The sequence below is a fragment of the Halichoerus grypus genome, chromosome 2 (genome assembly GCF_964656455.1).
Source record: "Halichoerus grypus chromosome 2, mHalGry1.hap1.1, whole genome shotgun sequence".
Classification (NCBI taxonomy): domain Eukaryota; kingdom Metazoa; phylum Chordata; class Mammalia; order Carnivora; family Phocidae; genus Halichoerus; species Halichoerus grypus.
Genome location: NC_135713.1, coordinates 36,257,819 through 36,275,937, shown reverse-complemented (window position 1 = coordinate 36,275,937; position 18,119 = coordinate 36,257,819). Strand labels below are relative to the sequence as shown.

At 36.8% G+C, this 18,119-nt stretch overlaps 1 protein-coding gene across 6 annotated transcripts in view; it reads right to left on the bottom strand.

Moving 5' to 3' along the window:
* The window catches only part of PARP8 (poly(ADP-ribose) polymerase family member 8), a 171,565-nt gene that overhangs the window by 47,796 nt on the left and 105,650 nt on the right, over nt 1–18,119 (bottom strand). For all 6 annotated transcript variants that reach the window (XR_013445540.1, XM_036111782.2, XM_036111779.2 and 3 more), the window contains 3 exons: nt 11,573–11,633; nt 11,034–11,124; nt 5,926–5,992 (listed from right to left, as the gene is read on the bottom strand). Coding sequence is in view for 5 of the 6 variants with exons in the window: in XM_036111782.2 (XP_035967675.1) it covers nt 5,926–5,992; nt 11,034–11,124; nt 11,573–11,633 (219 nt within the window). In the remaining variant the exon portion in view is untranslated. The remainder of the gene's footprint in view (nt 1–5,925; nt 5,993–11,033; nt 11,125–11,572; nt 11,634–18,119) is intronic.

Below are 18,119 nucleotides of genomic sequence, written 5' to 3'. Positions count from 1 at the left end.
CTGCCCATCACTGCTTCATGGCAAAGAATCCTGGAACATCAGCTGTGGACTTGGACACAGTATTGTTTTCTGAGAAGGGTCCCTGACTGTGACAGCTTCTCAGATCCCACCTTTCAAGTGGCAATGGCAGAGGGTCTGTTAAGGCTGAGGCTCAAGTAGATGTGAAATTTTACACTTAAACTTTATGTATACAATAAATTAAAACATTCTGATTTTCTTTCAAAAGTCAATTCAGCATTGCCTGCTTTTCGTGTTCTTCTCAGTTATTTCTAACACAGATTGCTTTTGGAGCAAAAAAAAAAAAACACCCCACAAAATACAAAACACTGGTACCAATATTTACCATTTATAATATACCAAAGAGTAATTTATATAACAGGTTTTTTTTTCTTTTAACTCTCAACACCCCCAGAGAATAGTAGCTATTATTCTACACATTTCACAAATAAGGCTAAGTAAGGTTAAAGACTGAAATCGTCCCAATTTAGCCTGGTAATAAATGGCAAAACTGCAACACCTATGCTATCCAATATGGAATGACCTATGTTAACATATGCTACTCCAACAGGTGTGACTCTTAGCACTAACACCATTATTAATTTCTCAAGATCCTCAGTGTCTATCAAATTAACATCGATCACCACAAAGTACAACCTCAGACTTACTACCCCTGGCCTTTAGTCAGTGAGCTTAGTTGAGTTCAGAAGAAATAGTCATTTATGGAATATTTTGGGGCCTTTTTAGCTACAGAGGCAGTGAGGAAGAAGGGGATAAAACTGCAGTCTATGATGCAGGATTCCAAATTTGCAGTAAATTCACCTTAAAGCTCAGGCCAATGGAAATTTTTTTTTATTTAACATTTTATTTTTGAAGTTTTTTTTTTTCACCCAAGATTTCAGCATGACTTAAATGTAACAGTAATATTAGGGTTTTCATTTGTCCCTGTACCTAACCTGCAATCCCCAGTGACACCACCCTTTGTACCAAGCAGATTCAGATTCTTTTCCTCCTATAAAAAATTGCCATTCCTGGGGCGCCTGGGTGGCTCAGTTGTTAAGTGTCTGCCTTCGGCTCGGGTCATGATCCCAGGGTCCTGGGATGGAGCCCCGCATTGGGCTCCCTGCTCGGCGGGAAGCCTGCTTCTCTCTCTCCCTCTCCCACTCCCCCTGCTTGTGTTCCCTCTCTCGCTGCGTTTCCCTCTGTCAAATAGATAAATAAAATTTAAAAAAAATTGCCATTCCTATGCACCATTCCCTAAGAAACCTAACAAATGCTTTTCTAATTCTTGATAGACTAATTGGAAAAACAACAAAAAAACAAGTCAATAGCTAAAGTTGTTCCAACTTTCATACTACATTAGCATTCCAAAGTGTGACCTCAGCATCTGAAACCAGTAATTCTTAAACTTGGGCACCCACACCCCTAGATGTTCTTGGATTCAAAAGGTGGGAGTTAACTGTCCTGTAAGAAAGTTAATGTTGTGTTTATTGTCGACCGTAATGTGAAATATACAGATGAGCACATGTGGTGTAATGAACACCTCTTGATAATGGAGAGCCACCAAGAGATTTTAGTGCTCGCACCGGTGTTTGTGTTTACTATTATGCTGGTACAACTGCCATTGGTTGAAAAAAGACTTCAAAGGTCAATTACACCAGACAATGTAGCTGCGTCAACAAAGGTCCCAAGGTAGTTCAGAGAAAAGGGAGTGTATGTGGGCAACGCTATGATTTTCTTCATGCTGATTTCAAAAGGAATACGCACTCAAGGAGCCAGTACTATATTTAACCTGTGGTGGTCTAACAGCTTCAGCAAAACAGCATCATGCATCAAATCAAATTAATGTACTAATTTTACAATTAAAATTTGAGTGTTTTACACTGCAGTTATAAATTGAATTTTGTTTTATAAATGCAAACTCAACAGATGAAGAATTTATATCTAATTTTATGTTTGTATATATTTAAGGCAATACTGGAGATTTACAAGGCTTTTTTTCCTTTTAAAAACAATTTAAGGTTGATCGATGCAAATTCAGCATCAAGTCATATATAGTTTAAGAGTATTTCCAGGGCCTGTGCCATGTTTAGCTTTGGAATGATAGATACTCTATATGAGACTGATCACTACACTGTTGACCCACTACTGTTTTGGGTCAGTATTTATTTTTTCTTTCAGGCTCTTTCAATGCCTTCATGTTCTCCCAATATTCATTCAGTGTCAAAAACATATCCCAAGTCTTACATAAAACAAAAGGATACCTACGATTATATGAGAAGCAGATTGGTGGATGGGTCAAAAGTATTGATCTGGGGTCAGATTCTGGCTCTATCACTTCCTCACTATGACCTTAGCACCTTGCCTAATCTCTCTGGGTCTCGGTTTCATCATCCAGGAAATGTGGATAGTAATGGTACCTGCTGGGTAGCATTGTGGTCGAGATCAAGTGAGTTAATGTAGGTAAAGCGCTTAGAATAGTGCTTCACATACAATAAGCATATGCATTTGCGCCTGCAATCGTTATTAAGCCCGTCCAGTTGCCAGAAACACACCAGATAAAGAATCACAGACAAAGTTTAATGAGTGTTTCTTATTTGCTGAAAACAAACCAGAGCAATAATAACAAAGGGCCTAGACTTCCAGTCTGCCTTCCTAACTTACTATATGTTTCTGGAAAATAACCTCTTCATATTTCAGTTTCCTCTTATGACTTATTGTGAGGATGAGATCAGATTTTTGGAAATCATGTTATTTTAGACTAGAAAGGATCACATGCAAACCCAGTTATTTGTAATTAAGGAAAAGTAAATTAGATTAAAAATTAATAGGAATCGTTACGAAAAAGTTCTAGCCCATATACTAAACTGTCCACAGAACTAAAATTTATCCATAGAAGTAATTAACCTTTTTAAAATGTTAAACATTTAGATGGAAATATTAATAAAATGTGACAGATTCTACAAAGTGATTAAATAATGACTACAGAACACAGCTTTCCTTAATTTCTCAGAGTTGGAATTACACACATCATTTCTTTTTCTGAGCCCAAACAATGTAACTCAGACATCTTTAATTAAAAGGCAGAAAGTCATACATTCCAAGATTTCTCTGTTTTTATAATTCTTCCCTCCTTTGGATCAACTTCACTTCACTTTTTTAAAAACGGGTTAAGTGGCTAACAAAAGTACATAAAGTAAAAACTATGGGCTTTGGATGATAGGTGTCAATGTACATTCATCAATTCTAACAAATGTACCATTCTGGTAGGAGATGTTGATAACAGGAAGCCTACGCATATGTGGGGACAGGAAGTATATGGAAAATCTCTGTATCTTGTTCTGTTTTGCTGTGAACCTAAAACTGCTCTTAAAAAAATCAAGTTATTAAATTAGAAAAAAAATTTAAAAACAAGGAAAATTGTGTGAGGGGAGAAAACATCACAGGAGGGGGAAAAAAATAAAAGATGTGCCAAGGTATGGTGGTAATCAACTTGGATGGCATAACATAGAGGCAGGCTCCATGCTTAGCTCCAAGACCTGTAAGACATTAGCTCAACACAGAAAACAAAATCCAATTAAACTAGAGGGTATTACGCTGAGTGAAATAAGTCAATCAGAGAAAGACATGTATCATATGACCTCATTGAAATGAGGAATTCTTAATCTCAGGAAACAAACTGAGGGTTGGTGGAGTGGTGGGGGGTGGGTGGGATGGGGCGGCTGGGTGATAGACATTGGGGAGGGTATGTGCTATGGTGAGTGCTGTGAATTGTGTAAGACTGATGAATCACAGACCTGTACCTCTGAAACAAATAATACATTATATGTTAAAAAAAAAAAAAAAAGAAGATAGTAGGAAGGGAAAAACGAAGGGGTGGAATTGGAGGGGGAGACGAACCATGAGAGACTATGGACTCTGAGAAACAAACTGAGGGTTCTAGATTGGAGGGGGGTGGGGGGATGGGTTAGCCTGGTGATGGGTATTAAGGAGGGCACGTATTGAATGGAGCACTGGGTGTTATATGCAAACAATGAATTATGGAACACTACATCAAAAACTAATGATGTAATGTATGGTGATTAACATAACATAATAAAAAAAAAAAAAAAAACCATTGGCACCTGGGTGGCTCAGTCGGTTAAGCATCTGCTTTTGGCTCAGGTCATGATCCCTGGGTCCCAGGATTAAGCCCCAGGTTGGGCTCCCGCCTCAGCGGGGAGTCTGCTTCTCTCTCTGCCCCTCACTCTGCTCAGGCTCTCTCTCTCTCCCTCTCTCTCGCTCGCTCTCTCTCTCAAATAAATAAATAAAATCTTTAAAAAACAAAACAACACACACACAAAAAAACCAATTCCAATGGAAAAGCACATCTAATCCTAGTACAGAAAAATGAGAAAATTGCTCTTTTAAGTGCTTATAAGGAAACCACACTGCATTATATAATGTGCTAAACATATGTTGTAAATTGAATTTAGTTTTAGAGACGTGCAATTTGAAACACTAAGGGTTTATTATCTAATTTTTATATGTTCATATTTAAACGCAACATTGGGAATTTGCAAGAATACTCCCTTTATCTTAATTTCCCTTCAAATGTGATCCACACATAACTCATATCTGAGCAATATCAAGTCATAAAAACTTTAAGACAATTCTAGAGCTCCATAATATGTACAACCCGTGATAACACACACAAGCTTCCTCTTACATCCATAATCTCAAGTAAAATGACCACAATAAATCTCTATTTAGTAAATGAAATAAAATGTTTCAAAGTACTTTCTCTTAGAACATTGCTCAATAAAGGCTGATGTCTGATGCCCAATTAAAATTCATTAAAATACAGGTGAACACATGAACTGAATCATCGTTGAGGATGCAAACCACGTGTTTAAATATATAATAATCTAATGGTAAATTTAAGTTGAAGTAAAATTTGCATATTCAGAAGAATAAATAATCCTTCGGGAATTCTCCAGTAATACAAATTCTTTTTCTTTTTAAAGATTTTATTTATTTATTTGTGAGACAGAGAGAGCGAGCACAAGTGGGGGGAGGGGCAGAGGCAGAGGGAGAAGCAGGCTCCCCACTGAGCAGGGAGCTTTATGCGGAACTCAATCCCAGGACCCCGGTATCACGACCTGAGCCAAAGGCAGATGCTTAACCAACTGAGCCACCCAGGCGTCCCAGTAATACAAATTCTTATAGCTGATATATAGCATAGGATTTATTAAATTTATATTTTGACTATATGCTACCATGTTTTAAAAGTCATTTTGACTGGGATAATTTTATGTTCATAAAATATAAATTCATTCATTGCATTAGTCAAGGTCCGAAGAGGAAATAAAGGGTTTATTTAAAAAAGGAATGATCATTTCAAGAGTGTAAGTATAGGAGCCAAGCACAGGGCAGTGGCTGCCACCTGTTACCACCTCTAGGCCCCAAGGAACAGGCAGAGGGAACCTGTAATGGAACCCAGTAAGAGAGAGAGTCATGCATAGGCTGTGGCCTAGAGCAGAGAAGAAAGCTTCACTTGAAGGGCTAGTCAACTCAAGGTAACCTCTTAGAGTGGAAACCAAAGGCAATAAATACTCCTTTTTTATACTGCTTCCTCCTCTGTTGGTCACATTCGAGACACAGCAACACATTAGAACCTGCACCCACACAGATCAACCTCCACAGATGAGGGCAGGTGTTGGAGGGAGGAGAGTGGACCCGGGCGGGCAAACAGAAGGACTGCGGCTGCTGCGAGAGGTGAGCTCTGCCAGCTAAATTACTGATGCAGCTCTTGGCATTGGATGAGTTCCTCTCCTGAGGCGCTCACTTCAAAGAGCTCTTATTTAATAAGAAGGGGAGGAGAGTGAGCAAAATGAGAACTCAGCTCTCTTTCAAAGAAATTTATTTTTTTCTTCTTGGGAAACTTACTTTTTCAGCTGATGTCCCAATCCAAATCGCTCTTTTGTAGAAATCTGAAAGACATCAACAGTGGGCACTGCAAAGGAAAAAATAATCAGTCAATATGTTGAGCTGAAACTTAACCAACAGCCAGGAAAAAGACTGAAAAGTAATATATATGATACACTCTAATATGTACACATACATAAATATATTATACATTTACATATTATATAGTATGTAAGAAATATTTATACACACATACATATTTAAAAATAGCATATACACAGTCTTATACATTGCTATTTATGGTTTATATATATAGATTTTGGAGATCATTCTTGGTCATTAGAAAACAAGGGTAGAAGTAGGAAAAATCACTCAGGAACTTATTAAAGTAATTGGCAAGAGATACTGTGGTCTGGATCAGTGGAGGTGGTGAACTGTCTTTGTTAACAGGACATTCTCAGATCACACGTGCTCCACATTGGAACCAAACTGGTATCCCCAATTTCCTCACCCCCCGTGTTGGCAGTTACTCTGGGACACAAACACTCCACTGATCAAAGAAAACTGTTGTTAGTATCATCAATCAGTTCCTTTTCCAAAAGCATGCTAATCCTTAGATACAGACTGAGGAACAGAGTGGACATCACTCGAATCCCTCCTATCCCAAACCCAGGGCTACAGAAATTCAAAAATGAGTAAGAAAAATCCTAACATCTTGAAAACTCAGCAGAATTTTTTTTTTTTTAAGAAAAGATGACAAAATTGGAACATGTTATGCTCTCTCTTAAAAGATTTAAGAAGACACAATCTATTCCCAGGTAGGTGGGAAAAGTGACTGGGGAGATGGAGGCAGAGAAACAAAAGGGACCTGGTTTTTGAAAAATCCAAAATGCACTAGAAGAACTGAAATTGTCACTGGAAGAAATTATATAAGATACACAGAGAGAAAGAGAGAGAGAAAAGAGAGATAAGAGACACAAATGTTTACCCAGAATATATAAATTATTCCTACAAATTAATGATACAAAGACCAAAACTTATTCATACTATGAATGACTAGAAAATAAACATCAATATTTTACCAAAATGATAAATCTTCTAGAGAAATGTAAGTTACAGACACTGACTCAACTAGTAGTATAAAATCTGGATGACCCAAATTTTAGAATATACTGAAAGAGCTAACAAGATGTTACTTTCAAAACTGTTCCAAGATTCAAGTGATAAAACTTATACTACTATTAAATTAATGAAATTAATTATTACTATTAGTTGCCTTGAGTGTATTCAGATGTTAATAATCAGTGAAACTGGATGCAGAGTATATGGGGACACTGTACTACCTTTACAATTTTTCCGTAAATCTAAAAATGTTTTAGATTAATTTTTATAATTTTTTTTTGAGAGAGAGACAGCAGGAAGGAGGGGCAGAGGGAGAGAGAGAGAGAGAGAGAATCTTAAGCAGACTCCACACTCAGCACAGAGCTCAATGCATGGCTCAATCTCACAACCCTGAGATCATGACCTGAGCCAAAATCAAGAGTTGGACACTTAACCAACGAAGAAACCAGGCACCTCAATTTTTATAAAAATTTTTAAAAGTAATAGTTTTCTGATAACTAAGAATCAGTTAGAAAATAAACTGGAATATAAAAGTCCCATTAAGCAAACAAGTACTCATGAATAAATTTAGCTAAAATTACTGACCTCAGGCAGAAAAAAAAACCAAAAAACACAGAATGGTACTGATACATAAAATTAAAAACAATGAACAAATCTTCCTTTAAAGGAATAAAGGAAAAGTGAATATAAAAATGTCTATTCTTCCTAAATTTATTTAAAAGTTACCTTAAAATAACCAAATAATTCCCCACGAGGGTTCATTTTTAGGGACAACAGACTGAGGAAGAACTTGACAGAATGCACTAGAGAAATATTTTTATGTTTTAAAAAAGATGAAGGTTATTCGATTTTTCCTTGTCTTTCATATAACGTAGGTTGGGAAGGCAGTAAGTGAGGGCTGCTTAAGATACGTGGAAATGATTCTAACACTGATCATGTACATGTGCAGGTACCAATCATGAGATGATTTGCACAGAACAACATTTTTAATAATGTTGGTTGTTTGGGGCACCTGGGTGGCTCAGTCGTTAAGCGTCTGCCTTCGGCTCGGGTCATGATCTCAGGGTCCTGGGATCGAGGCCCCGCATCGGGCTCCCTGCTCAGCGGGAAGCCTGCTTCTCCCTCTCCCACTCCCCCTGCTTGTGTTCCCTCTCTCGCTGTGTCTCTGTCTGTCAAATAAATAAATAAAATCTTTAAAAAAAAAAAAAAAATGTTGGTTGTTTATCACATTAAACTAAAAGCAGCCTTGCCTTTCAGATCAGAAACTAGACTTATACACCAGCAATGCTGAAAAAAATACATAATAAGAATAATCATGTCTTTTTATTTAAAATATATTTCCTCATATACATTGAAAATAATCTTTAATATTAAAGTGGATAAGGAGGTATATTTCTTTAATTCTTATCATTCTTGTTCACTTACAGATATTTTGTCAGATTAGCCCTGATCAAATATTACAGCTCAAATAAGTATTACTCATACATTTCCAAAACTTAGCAATGAATGCTTTCAAAAAGAACTGCTAACTAGGTCAGTCTAAACCTTGGATTAGTCACAAAACTTGTTTGAGGTAAATTAAGACCAAAGGGTACCAACTGAAAAATAAATACGTGAAAGATAATATTAAGGAAAAAGAGGGAAAAAATAGCCCAATAAGTACACATAACAAAACACAAGCAACGCCAAAATAGATGTCTTGCAAATGAACAAAATTAAAACACTTCAGACACAAACTAGCAGAAGTCTCTCAAGCATTTTTACCTTTTTTTTGAGGGGGGACTATTATGACCCCATAAACTTATAGTTGGTCAAGTGTGTCTCATTCACAAAATGAGAGAGTCATTCTCCAGTATGAAAAAAGCAAGCATAATCCTCATGTTTCTTTGGTTTACAAACTATTAGGTAGCAAATCAACTAACAGAAATGAAAACAGAAGGACTAAATTATGGATGAGCTGTAATACCGAAGAAGGGGTACTGAACAATACAATCATCTAAACGTGAATTAGAATATAATTGTTAGAACATTTACAAAACCATGGAAATATAACAAATCTTTAAAGAGACGTTGAAAAGGATAATCTCTGCCTAAAATTCAAGATTATATTTAAAAAGTGAGTAACAGTGGTAAGATTACATAAAAGCATGCCACATTCTCATCTCACACAGATGGAGTAATGTGAGTAGAGATGAACTGACCCAATTTTGTTCCTAACCCTGATAATTAAAAAAAAAAAAAATGTTCAGACAGAAGAGCTGCTTTTTCTTTTAACCACCAACAGAATAAAATCGAATGGTCGCATATCAAATCCCTAAAGAAAAAAACTTAACCATACAACAAAGTATCTGGGGAAACAGCAAAAACACATACACCTATACCTGGAATATTGTGCAGATATTACAAATTATTCCATTTTAGAATATTTAATGACTTGAGGACAGTCTCGTGACATAACATTAAGGTGTATAACTATACAGTTCGATGTCAACTTTATGAAAATGAGCCATGTGTGCAGAGAAAAGAGAAACACCAAACTATTCACAGGTTTCTCACTATAGAGGGATTATGAGTAATTCTTTTTCTTCTTTCTTACATTTCTACACATTTGAAATAATCACAATAAAAATATGTAACATCTAGTTGTCTTTGCCTGGCATTAAATCATATGTTGTTTATATTAAGAGCTGATTATTTAAGTAGAAATCATTATACAAAAACAGAAAAGAGGAGACTCAACAGAAACTTTTTCAAAATGAAAGATTTTCCTATGTATTTCATAAACTTGGAATGGGTCAGGGATCTTTCTTGGGTAAAAGCTAATAGTAGATGTTAAGTTCCTTAATATGCCTAAAGAAAAACGCGCCAACATCACAGTAAAGGATGTGTGAAGACGGCCTTGACTTCAAGAGGTGCTGTGTATGTCCATATCCCTTGATTCTGGGTGGGTTTTTCAACTGCTTTGAACAATACAATACAGCGGAAGATTCACTGTGCCTTTTCCCAGGTGGCATCCACAGCCTGTCTCTTGTAACACTTGCTTTCGGACCCCAGTCACCATGCTACAAGAAACCGGAACCACATGAAGAAGCCATGTGTAAGGTCAACAGTCAAGTCAAGGGGCCGCAGCTGAGCTCCAAGATGACACACTCATCAACTGCAACATATCTCAAAGTCCAGCATCTTGAGCATCCAACCTAGCAGAGCCTTTAGTTGACATAAGCTCCATCTACCACCTGACTTCCAAAGGCATGGGAGACTCCAAGCAAGAACTGCTCAGTTGAGCTCAAAGAACAGTGAGAGATGGTAAGCTGTTTTAAGCCACTAAGTTTGGGGTGGTTTGTTATTCAGCAGTATATAACTGTAGCAACATGAGTAGACACAGTGTGTGTGTGTGTGCACGCGCGTGTGTGCGGGCACGTGCAGATGCACGCATGTGCATGTGTATCTGGTAGGGCAAGATATCTTAATCCAGTAAGTATTGGCAAGATTTAATAATCATGTCCTTTGCTGTAAATAGCTATCACTTGAGATATAGCAAAATCATCCTTCAAGATAGTGGAAAACAAAAATATTACTAAGATCTCCATTTTTAAAAATAGAAGTATGTTATATTTATAGTTAGGCTAAATTCATCAGTAATCAAAGGTGGGATAAGTAAACATTAAAATCGAATCCCAGAATCAGAGACATAAATAATTAACTCTAAGGGCAACCCAAAATATACTTACTGAGCCTCTACTATATGCAAAGTTCTCTTTTAGGTTTTATTTGTTTGTTTCACAGCAACTTGTCAACTCCTGAAATCTATACAACTAAATGTTGTATGTTTCTGTTTCCATAAGTTATACTGGCAATAAACCATCTTTGTTAGGATGCAAGTATATTTAAATACCATTATCAAGATAGCTGCAATTATGCTCAGAATTACCAAATGAACACTCCCTTTCACGCCCAAAGCACAACTAATTCATACTCAAAATAGTAAACAGAGAAATAAAACTAACCTGGGCCATTTAAATACTGTGTAAGGGAACAGTGTAGTCGGACAATTATAGGTTCTGTTCGAATCACTTCCCAAGCCACAGCAATCTCCTCCTGTGCAAATAAATATGTTAAAAGATGAATTAGTCACCTTTTATAGAGTTCTTGATTTTTTTTTTCCAAAATGAAACTTTTTTTAAATTTATTTTGAAGAAATACATAAATCAATAAGGCTTACAAATTACCTCAAGACCTAGGGTTTGGAAAAGAATGTCAAAGTATTCTTAATTTTTACCTTCTACACAGGAAAATTAAAGTGAAAATTTAAGAAATAATGAAGTACTATAATAAGAGCCCATAAATTTCAGAATATATTAAAAGAACCAATGTAAAAATATACATATATAAAATGTGTTTCTTCAGCCAGTCATTGTATTTCTCTATAATCACTTTAACAAAATCAGCTTGTTACTAATAATGAGAAACAAATATTTAATTTTTTCCAACAACACAAATAAACATTTTTGAATGTACCAATCATATTGTATAAATTGATACTTACATCCAGAAAGCTAACATCAATATGCAGATCAATATCTACATCATCAATGGCTCCGTATTCCCTGAAAGCAAAGATTAACACTTATTTTTCCATTTTCCTTAAAAGATAATGTGTGCTCGTTTAAGTCAAAGATTCAATCCCTAACTCTTCTCACTGATCTCCACAGAGCGCTCAGAAGTGACTGGGGACGTGAATTAACGAACTCCATGTAGTTGGACTGTCATCTCCTGTGACTATTTATACCGTCTAGACATCTTTCTATTTTTACGTACATGCATTTGCATACATAAATTCAAGAATTGTTTGCTTCATAGTTTCAAACATCCCCAGTTCTCTGTGGCGAATTCAACCACTTGGTTTTCATTGTGCTCTCTGAAGAGGAAGAGTTGCCTCAAAGGGCAAAGGAAGGAGTTTCTGACAGGAAGAAAGGGTGGGAAAATAATTCACTGCCACAAGGATGTGCCCATGACTTTCCCTTCCATGCTAAACATCACTGGTTCCGACCGGATCCACGGGCTCTGCCGCTCACATGTCATCGTGTTTTGATAGGCAGCTCTGAAAGTCTGATATATCCAAATTAAAACAAGTAACAACACCATGTGCCACATGAAGACGTTCTAAACACCAACCTTTCTCCAGCCCACGAAGAGCCGTAAACCGGCATACATGAAAGAACATAAAAACAATAGTTTCCCCAGATTCTCTATATACATAAATCTGTATTTTTTATATTTTTATAAAAGTATGAAGTTACAAATGCTATATAGGATGAGAAATAAAATTATACAGATAACTGAAATGATAAAAGTTAGCTGCCAGTATTTATTAAGCACTCATGTGCCAGAAATTATTCTAAGAATTTTATATACACGTGATGGCGGTGCATGATGGGTACCACCACCACCTTTAATTTATATACGCATTAACTGAGGCTCAGAGCAATAAAGTAACTGACCCATCATCACTCTGCAGCAGAGCCAAGATTTAAACACACACATCCTATTTATTTACACAGGTGATTAATCGGTTCACTATTCAATAAACTATCACTTTGCAGGGTCCTCATCATAGCCTTCTGACGAGGATACCATTACTACCCTCATTTGCAAACAAGGAAACTGAGCTTTAGAGAATTGAAATCAGATGTCAAAGAGTCGATAAGTCAGTGGGGAAGTCAGGCACTGAGTTCATATTCAATTTCAAAATTGGTTGTAGGATATTATCTGGCACATAGTACTCAATGATAATTTCTGTGTATTACGTATTCAAGTAAGGTTAATATAATACAAAACTGTGGCACTTGTCTAGGGTTCAGAGAAGACACTTTTAATGATCAAATGGTTTTATGTAATTTGATGAATGAAGGAATCGAAGGGGATTTTTGATTTTTAATGTCTATGACACACAAAAAGCAGCATATTAGAATATAAGAACTCAGGGCACCTGGGTGGCTCAGTCGGTTAAGCGTCTGCCTTCAGCTCGGGTCATGATCCCAGGGTCCTGGGATCAAGCCCTGCATCGGGCTCCCTGCTCGGCAGGAAGTCTGCTTCTCCCTCTCACTCTCCCTCTCACTCTCCCTCTCTCTCAAATAAATAAAATCTTAAAAAACAAAAAAAAGAATATAAGAACTCAGCCTCTGTGCTTTCTCCATCAACCCCTTAAAAATATATCAAAACAGGGCTCCCTGCTCAGCTTGTCCCTCTCCTCTGCCCCACCCCTCTGAACGTGCACTCTCCCTCTCTCTCAAATGAATAGATAAAAATCTTTAAAAAAAAAATTTAAAAATTAAAAATATATATATATCAAACCACTGACCACATTTTCACTATTTATGAAATTGTATTTTTTATTCTTTGATGATAATATTTTTAGATTACATAAAAAAGAAAAGGGATAAAAATTATTCACATAGTAACTGAATTTTTAAAAACACTGCATGGAGGGGAAATCGGGGGGGGGGGGGGAGACGAACCATGAGAGACTATGGACTCTGAGAAACAACCTGAGGGTTCTAGAGGGGAGGGGGGCGGGGGGATGGGTTAGCCTGGTGATGGGTATTAAGGAGGGCACGTTCTGCATGGAGCACTGGGTGTTATATGCAAACAATGAATCATGGAACACTACATCAAAAACTAATGATGTGATGTATGGTGATTAACATAACATAATAAAAAAAATCTGTGTTATTCATAAAGGATAAGAACACTTGTAACCTTATGCAAATTTAGACATGATATGATATGCAAATTTAGATACAAAAATATGCCAATTTATTTATGAAATTATACAGACACCATGCCAAGAATAAGGACCAAGCAAATAAACCATCTCTTTTATGCCTCTGGTTCAGGGGTCAGCAAGCTTTTCCTGTAAAGGTCAAGATAGTAAGTATTTTAGCCTTTGCCTCAGGCCTTTTCTGGTCTCTGTCACATATTCCTCTTGGTTTTTGTTTTTCTTTAAACCCTTTTAAAAAAGCAAACACTATCTGTATCTCTCAGGCTGTTCAAAAATGGGCCCCACGACCCAGTGGTCATAATTTGCCAATCTTAAACATCAGCAATTTATTCATAAATATAAAAGTCAAACATCTTTTGTGTTGGCAAATTAAAAGAAAGAACCACTAAATGTAATGATGAGGATCAATTATTAATGATGTTCAATAGACATTTAAGTGGGGTGAAAACTGTAACAAGTATGTGTAAACCTCTGCCTAGAAGGATGTTTGTGAGTGTAGAAATTGGGGACAGAAACGAATATTAAATAATAAGGAAATACTTAAAGTATAGCACACTGGTACAATAGAAAAATTTTTTACCCATTACTAAAGAAGTTGATATAAAAATATTTACTATCCAGAGGGATATGTTCCAAAATATACTATTTGGAGCACGTAGATTACCAAAAAATGCATGGAAACTGAAATTCCCTTTTTAAATAAAATAGAAATAGAAAAACCAAAACTTTTTTTTAAAAAAGTACTTATTTATTAACTGTAGATTGTGGGTAAAATCTATTTTATATAAAATTTATGTGTTTTCTGGGGCGCCTGGGTGGCTCAGTCGGTTAAGCGTCTGCCTTCGGCTCAGGTCATGATCCCAGGATCCTGGGATCGAGCCCCGCATCGGGCTCCCTGCTCCGCGGGAAGCCTGCTTCTCCCTCTCCCACTCCCCCTGCTTGTGTTCCCTCTCTCGCTGTCTCTCTCTGTCACATAAATAAATAAAATTTAAAAAATTTTTTTAAAACATATCTACTTTTTCTGATTACTACGGTAATATAAGCTCATTTTATAAAATGTCAGAAAAACACACAAAAGCAACTTATAATACTACCACTCAGATATTATCTTCGCTTATATCTCATTCCATATTTTTATATGGTATATAAAAATCTGTCCTGCTCTTTCACTTCTTCTAAAATAAGTATTTTTCTATATTATGAAATATTCTTCAAAATCATAGAATTAAATGGTTGTATTTGTATAAATACAATTCTATAATAAGATAATGTTAAAATTATGAGGCTGCTATTGATTTTTTTTTTTACACTGTAAATATTGATAAAAAGGCCTCTGGATAAAAATCTATGTGCATCTGTCTTCTCACAGAATCATTTCTAAAATTACTGCATGAAATAAATAATATAACTATATTTGGGGGTCTTGATATATGTCATTTAATTACTATTTTAAAAGGTTATGACCATTTCTAATCGCACCAGTCAGCTTATCACAGCGACCACTTTCCACATCCCCATCATCACCAGGCGTTCATTTGCTCGGGTCACTGCCAGTTTCCCAAGGGAGAATAACTTTTGTCTGGATTTAGTTACAGTGGCAAGACTGGTACAATTAGAGGCTGAAAGAAGGGAATCAGAGACAAGAAAAATCAGTAAGAACCTTACCCACAGCTGTTTTCTTCGGAGTTTTCCAGACCACTTCAACAGAATTTATCATAAAGTTATGATCAGAAAGTGACATGTATTCTTTTAAAACATTTAATATGTGAATCTTTAAGTATTCTTTATATGATTTCTTCAATATTCCTGTGGTTAGTACCTTCCTAATTTCTAACACTATCAATTTATTTCAACAACAACAACAAAATTATAAGTGCTCTTCCCTGCCACAGCAGAGCACAAAGACAGAACACAAACACAGAATTTTGAAGAGGCAGAGGCATTAAAGATTTGCAATTAACTGGATTCTGCAGGTGTAGATCTGTAAATAGTTACACTTTTTGTTTTTATGCCACACTTCAAAGAATTCACAACAGTGCTGCGTATATGCAAACCAATTTCCGTTGTGATGCCCTTTTTATATAATGCCAGTAATTTCAGATTTCCCACTGCGAGATTACAAAGCGTGATTACAGTTTGTCCAGATGCAGCGACCCAGTCATCAGGATTGCTTCTATATCTGACTAACTTTCAGTTGCCCCGGATCTCATGAATAGCAAATGCAGAATCAAGTCAAAAGCCTGAAATATGAATGCAACTTGAATTGTGAAGCCAGATATCTGATTGTGTCCTGAATGCTGTATTGGGTTTATAATAACTCAAAATAATTTCATGCACTGCCTATATTTATTCACTGTGAAAAGATCACATCAAATTGAACCTGAATACTTTTTTAAGATAAGGAGAACAACACAGAAATGATCTGATGCAGTTGTTATACCTTGGAACTGAGAAAGGACTGCTTCACAATTTTTTTTTTCCCAGACATCTGAGCTACTCTTTCAATCAACATATCTTGAAATCTGGTCACTTGATTTTGGATGTTTACATATGACCTAGTTCATTTAAGAACGTATGTACGAAATGTATTTTTCTATGAACATGTATTTTTGAGGGCACTATGTGTTAGAATTCTTGGCAGTTTCTTCTCCTAATTTTTAATGGAACTAATCAAGATAACATCATCATTAATGAGACACAACATCCATACTCACAATATAGTAAATGTTAGACCATCTCTCCTGGTCCTCCTTTCTCTATAAATACAGCTTATTCATTATACTGTTGTGATGTTTTATAACACTACCTGATCAGAATTAGCAGTGATTGCACTGGTTATAAAAATATTATTAGATATCTAGCCTTCCCTTATTAGCTGTCAAGGAAATTATACATATACACACATACATGAAATTCTATCACAGGTTCTTGGGAAATAAAATCATTACTATTCAGTTATTTCTTGCATTCAGTGACTGGTCAGTTACATTTTGAGAAGAAATAGATTCTGTGAGGAAACATAACACCTTCTATGACATCTGAAACTCAACAAGCATTCCCTGTCTCTCTCTGCATGCCTACTCAATGTATGTTTTTTGCTCAGTGTGGGAGAGATGTTTGTGAATGGGCCAAGAAATATGCAAACTCAGTAGTCAGGAAGAAATCTTGGTAGATTAAAGCATTTGCAAGACTGTATCCAAAGTGCTCTGAAGTTTCTCTAAAAGGCAACAAGACTGAGAAGAATGTAAAAACTAGGTCCAGATAAAAAAAGAAGGCGATACAAAATGACAGTGTATTAGAGATACAGTTTCTACAACCCCTCCTCCCCCGCTGAAAAATCCTTGGTTTTACTTGAAGAAAGTACAGGCGCTGGGAATAGGGGTGACTGTCTGGGATCTGACATTCTGAAGCTTTCAACTAGATTATGGGCCAGTATTTTTGGAAAATACTCCCCCCTTTGTTTCTTCTAGGTGCTTCCTGTCATCACTTTCCCCTGGTTTTCAGTCAGACCATTTTTCTGGAGGCTCCAGAAGCAGGAGTGGGAGTACCAATAGCTGGAAAGGACACTACAAATATCCAACAGCAAATCTTTTGATGAACGACGTCTTCAACGTAGGTTAAGGTATGCTTTAGTAACAGACTTCTTCAGCTCTCAATGGTTTAACACAAAAAAAGGATTTATACATCATGAACGCTACATGTTCCCTATGGACTCGGAGGGCTGGAGGGGAGTTGCTCCTCACTGGGGTCACTCAGGAGCCCATAGTGATGGGAGTCTGGGGGAAACGGGAACTCCTGCACTAGTACCCACACTCACATTTCACTGGACAAAATTAGCTGTATCCACTCATCACATTAAAGGGGCAGAGAAATAAAATGCTGCCAGATACCAGAGGACAGGAACCAGAAGATCTGTAAGTAATCCTACCGGTCACTACAAATGGAAATGCAGAAATCCAGAATAAGTGGTTCATACAGATTTTTGTGGCTTTTCTCTCCTTCCCCTCCCCTCCCCTCTCCTTTCTCTTTCTTGCTCTCTCTCCCTCCCTCCCTCCTTCCCGCCCTCCCTTCCTCCCTCTCTCGAGGAAGTATGTGGGCCTGAATATAGTAGCACAACCTCAACCTTAAGAACTCCTCAGTATGCCCTGTCCTCCAGAACATCAACTCCAAAAGGCCCTATTACAATTGTCCATCCACAAAAGGTGATCAAAATGCAGAAGATGGGGCGCCTGTGTGGCTCAGTCGGTTAAGCGGTTAAGCGTCTGCCTTCAACTCAGGTCATGATCCCAGAGTCTGAGAATCAAGCCCCCAC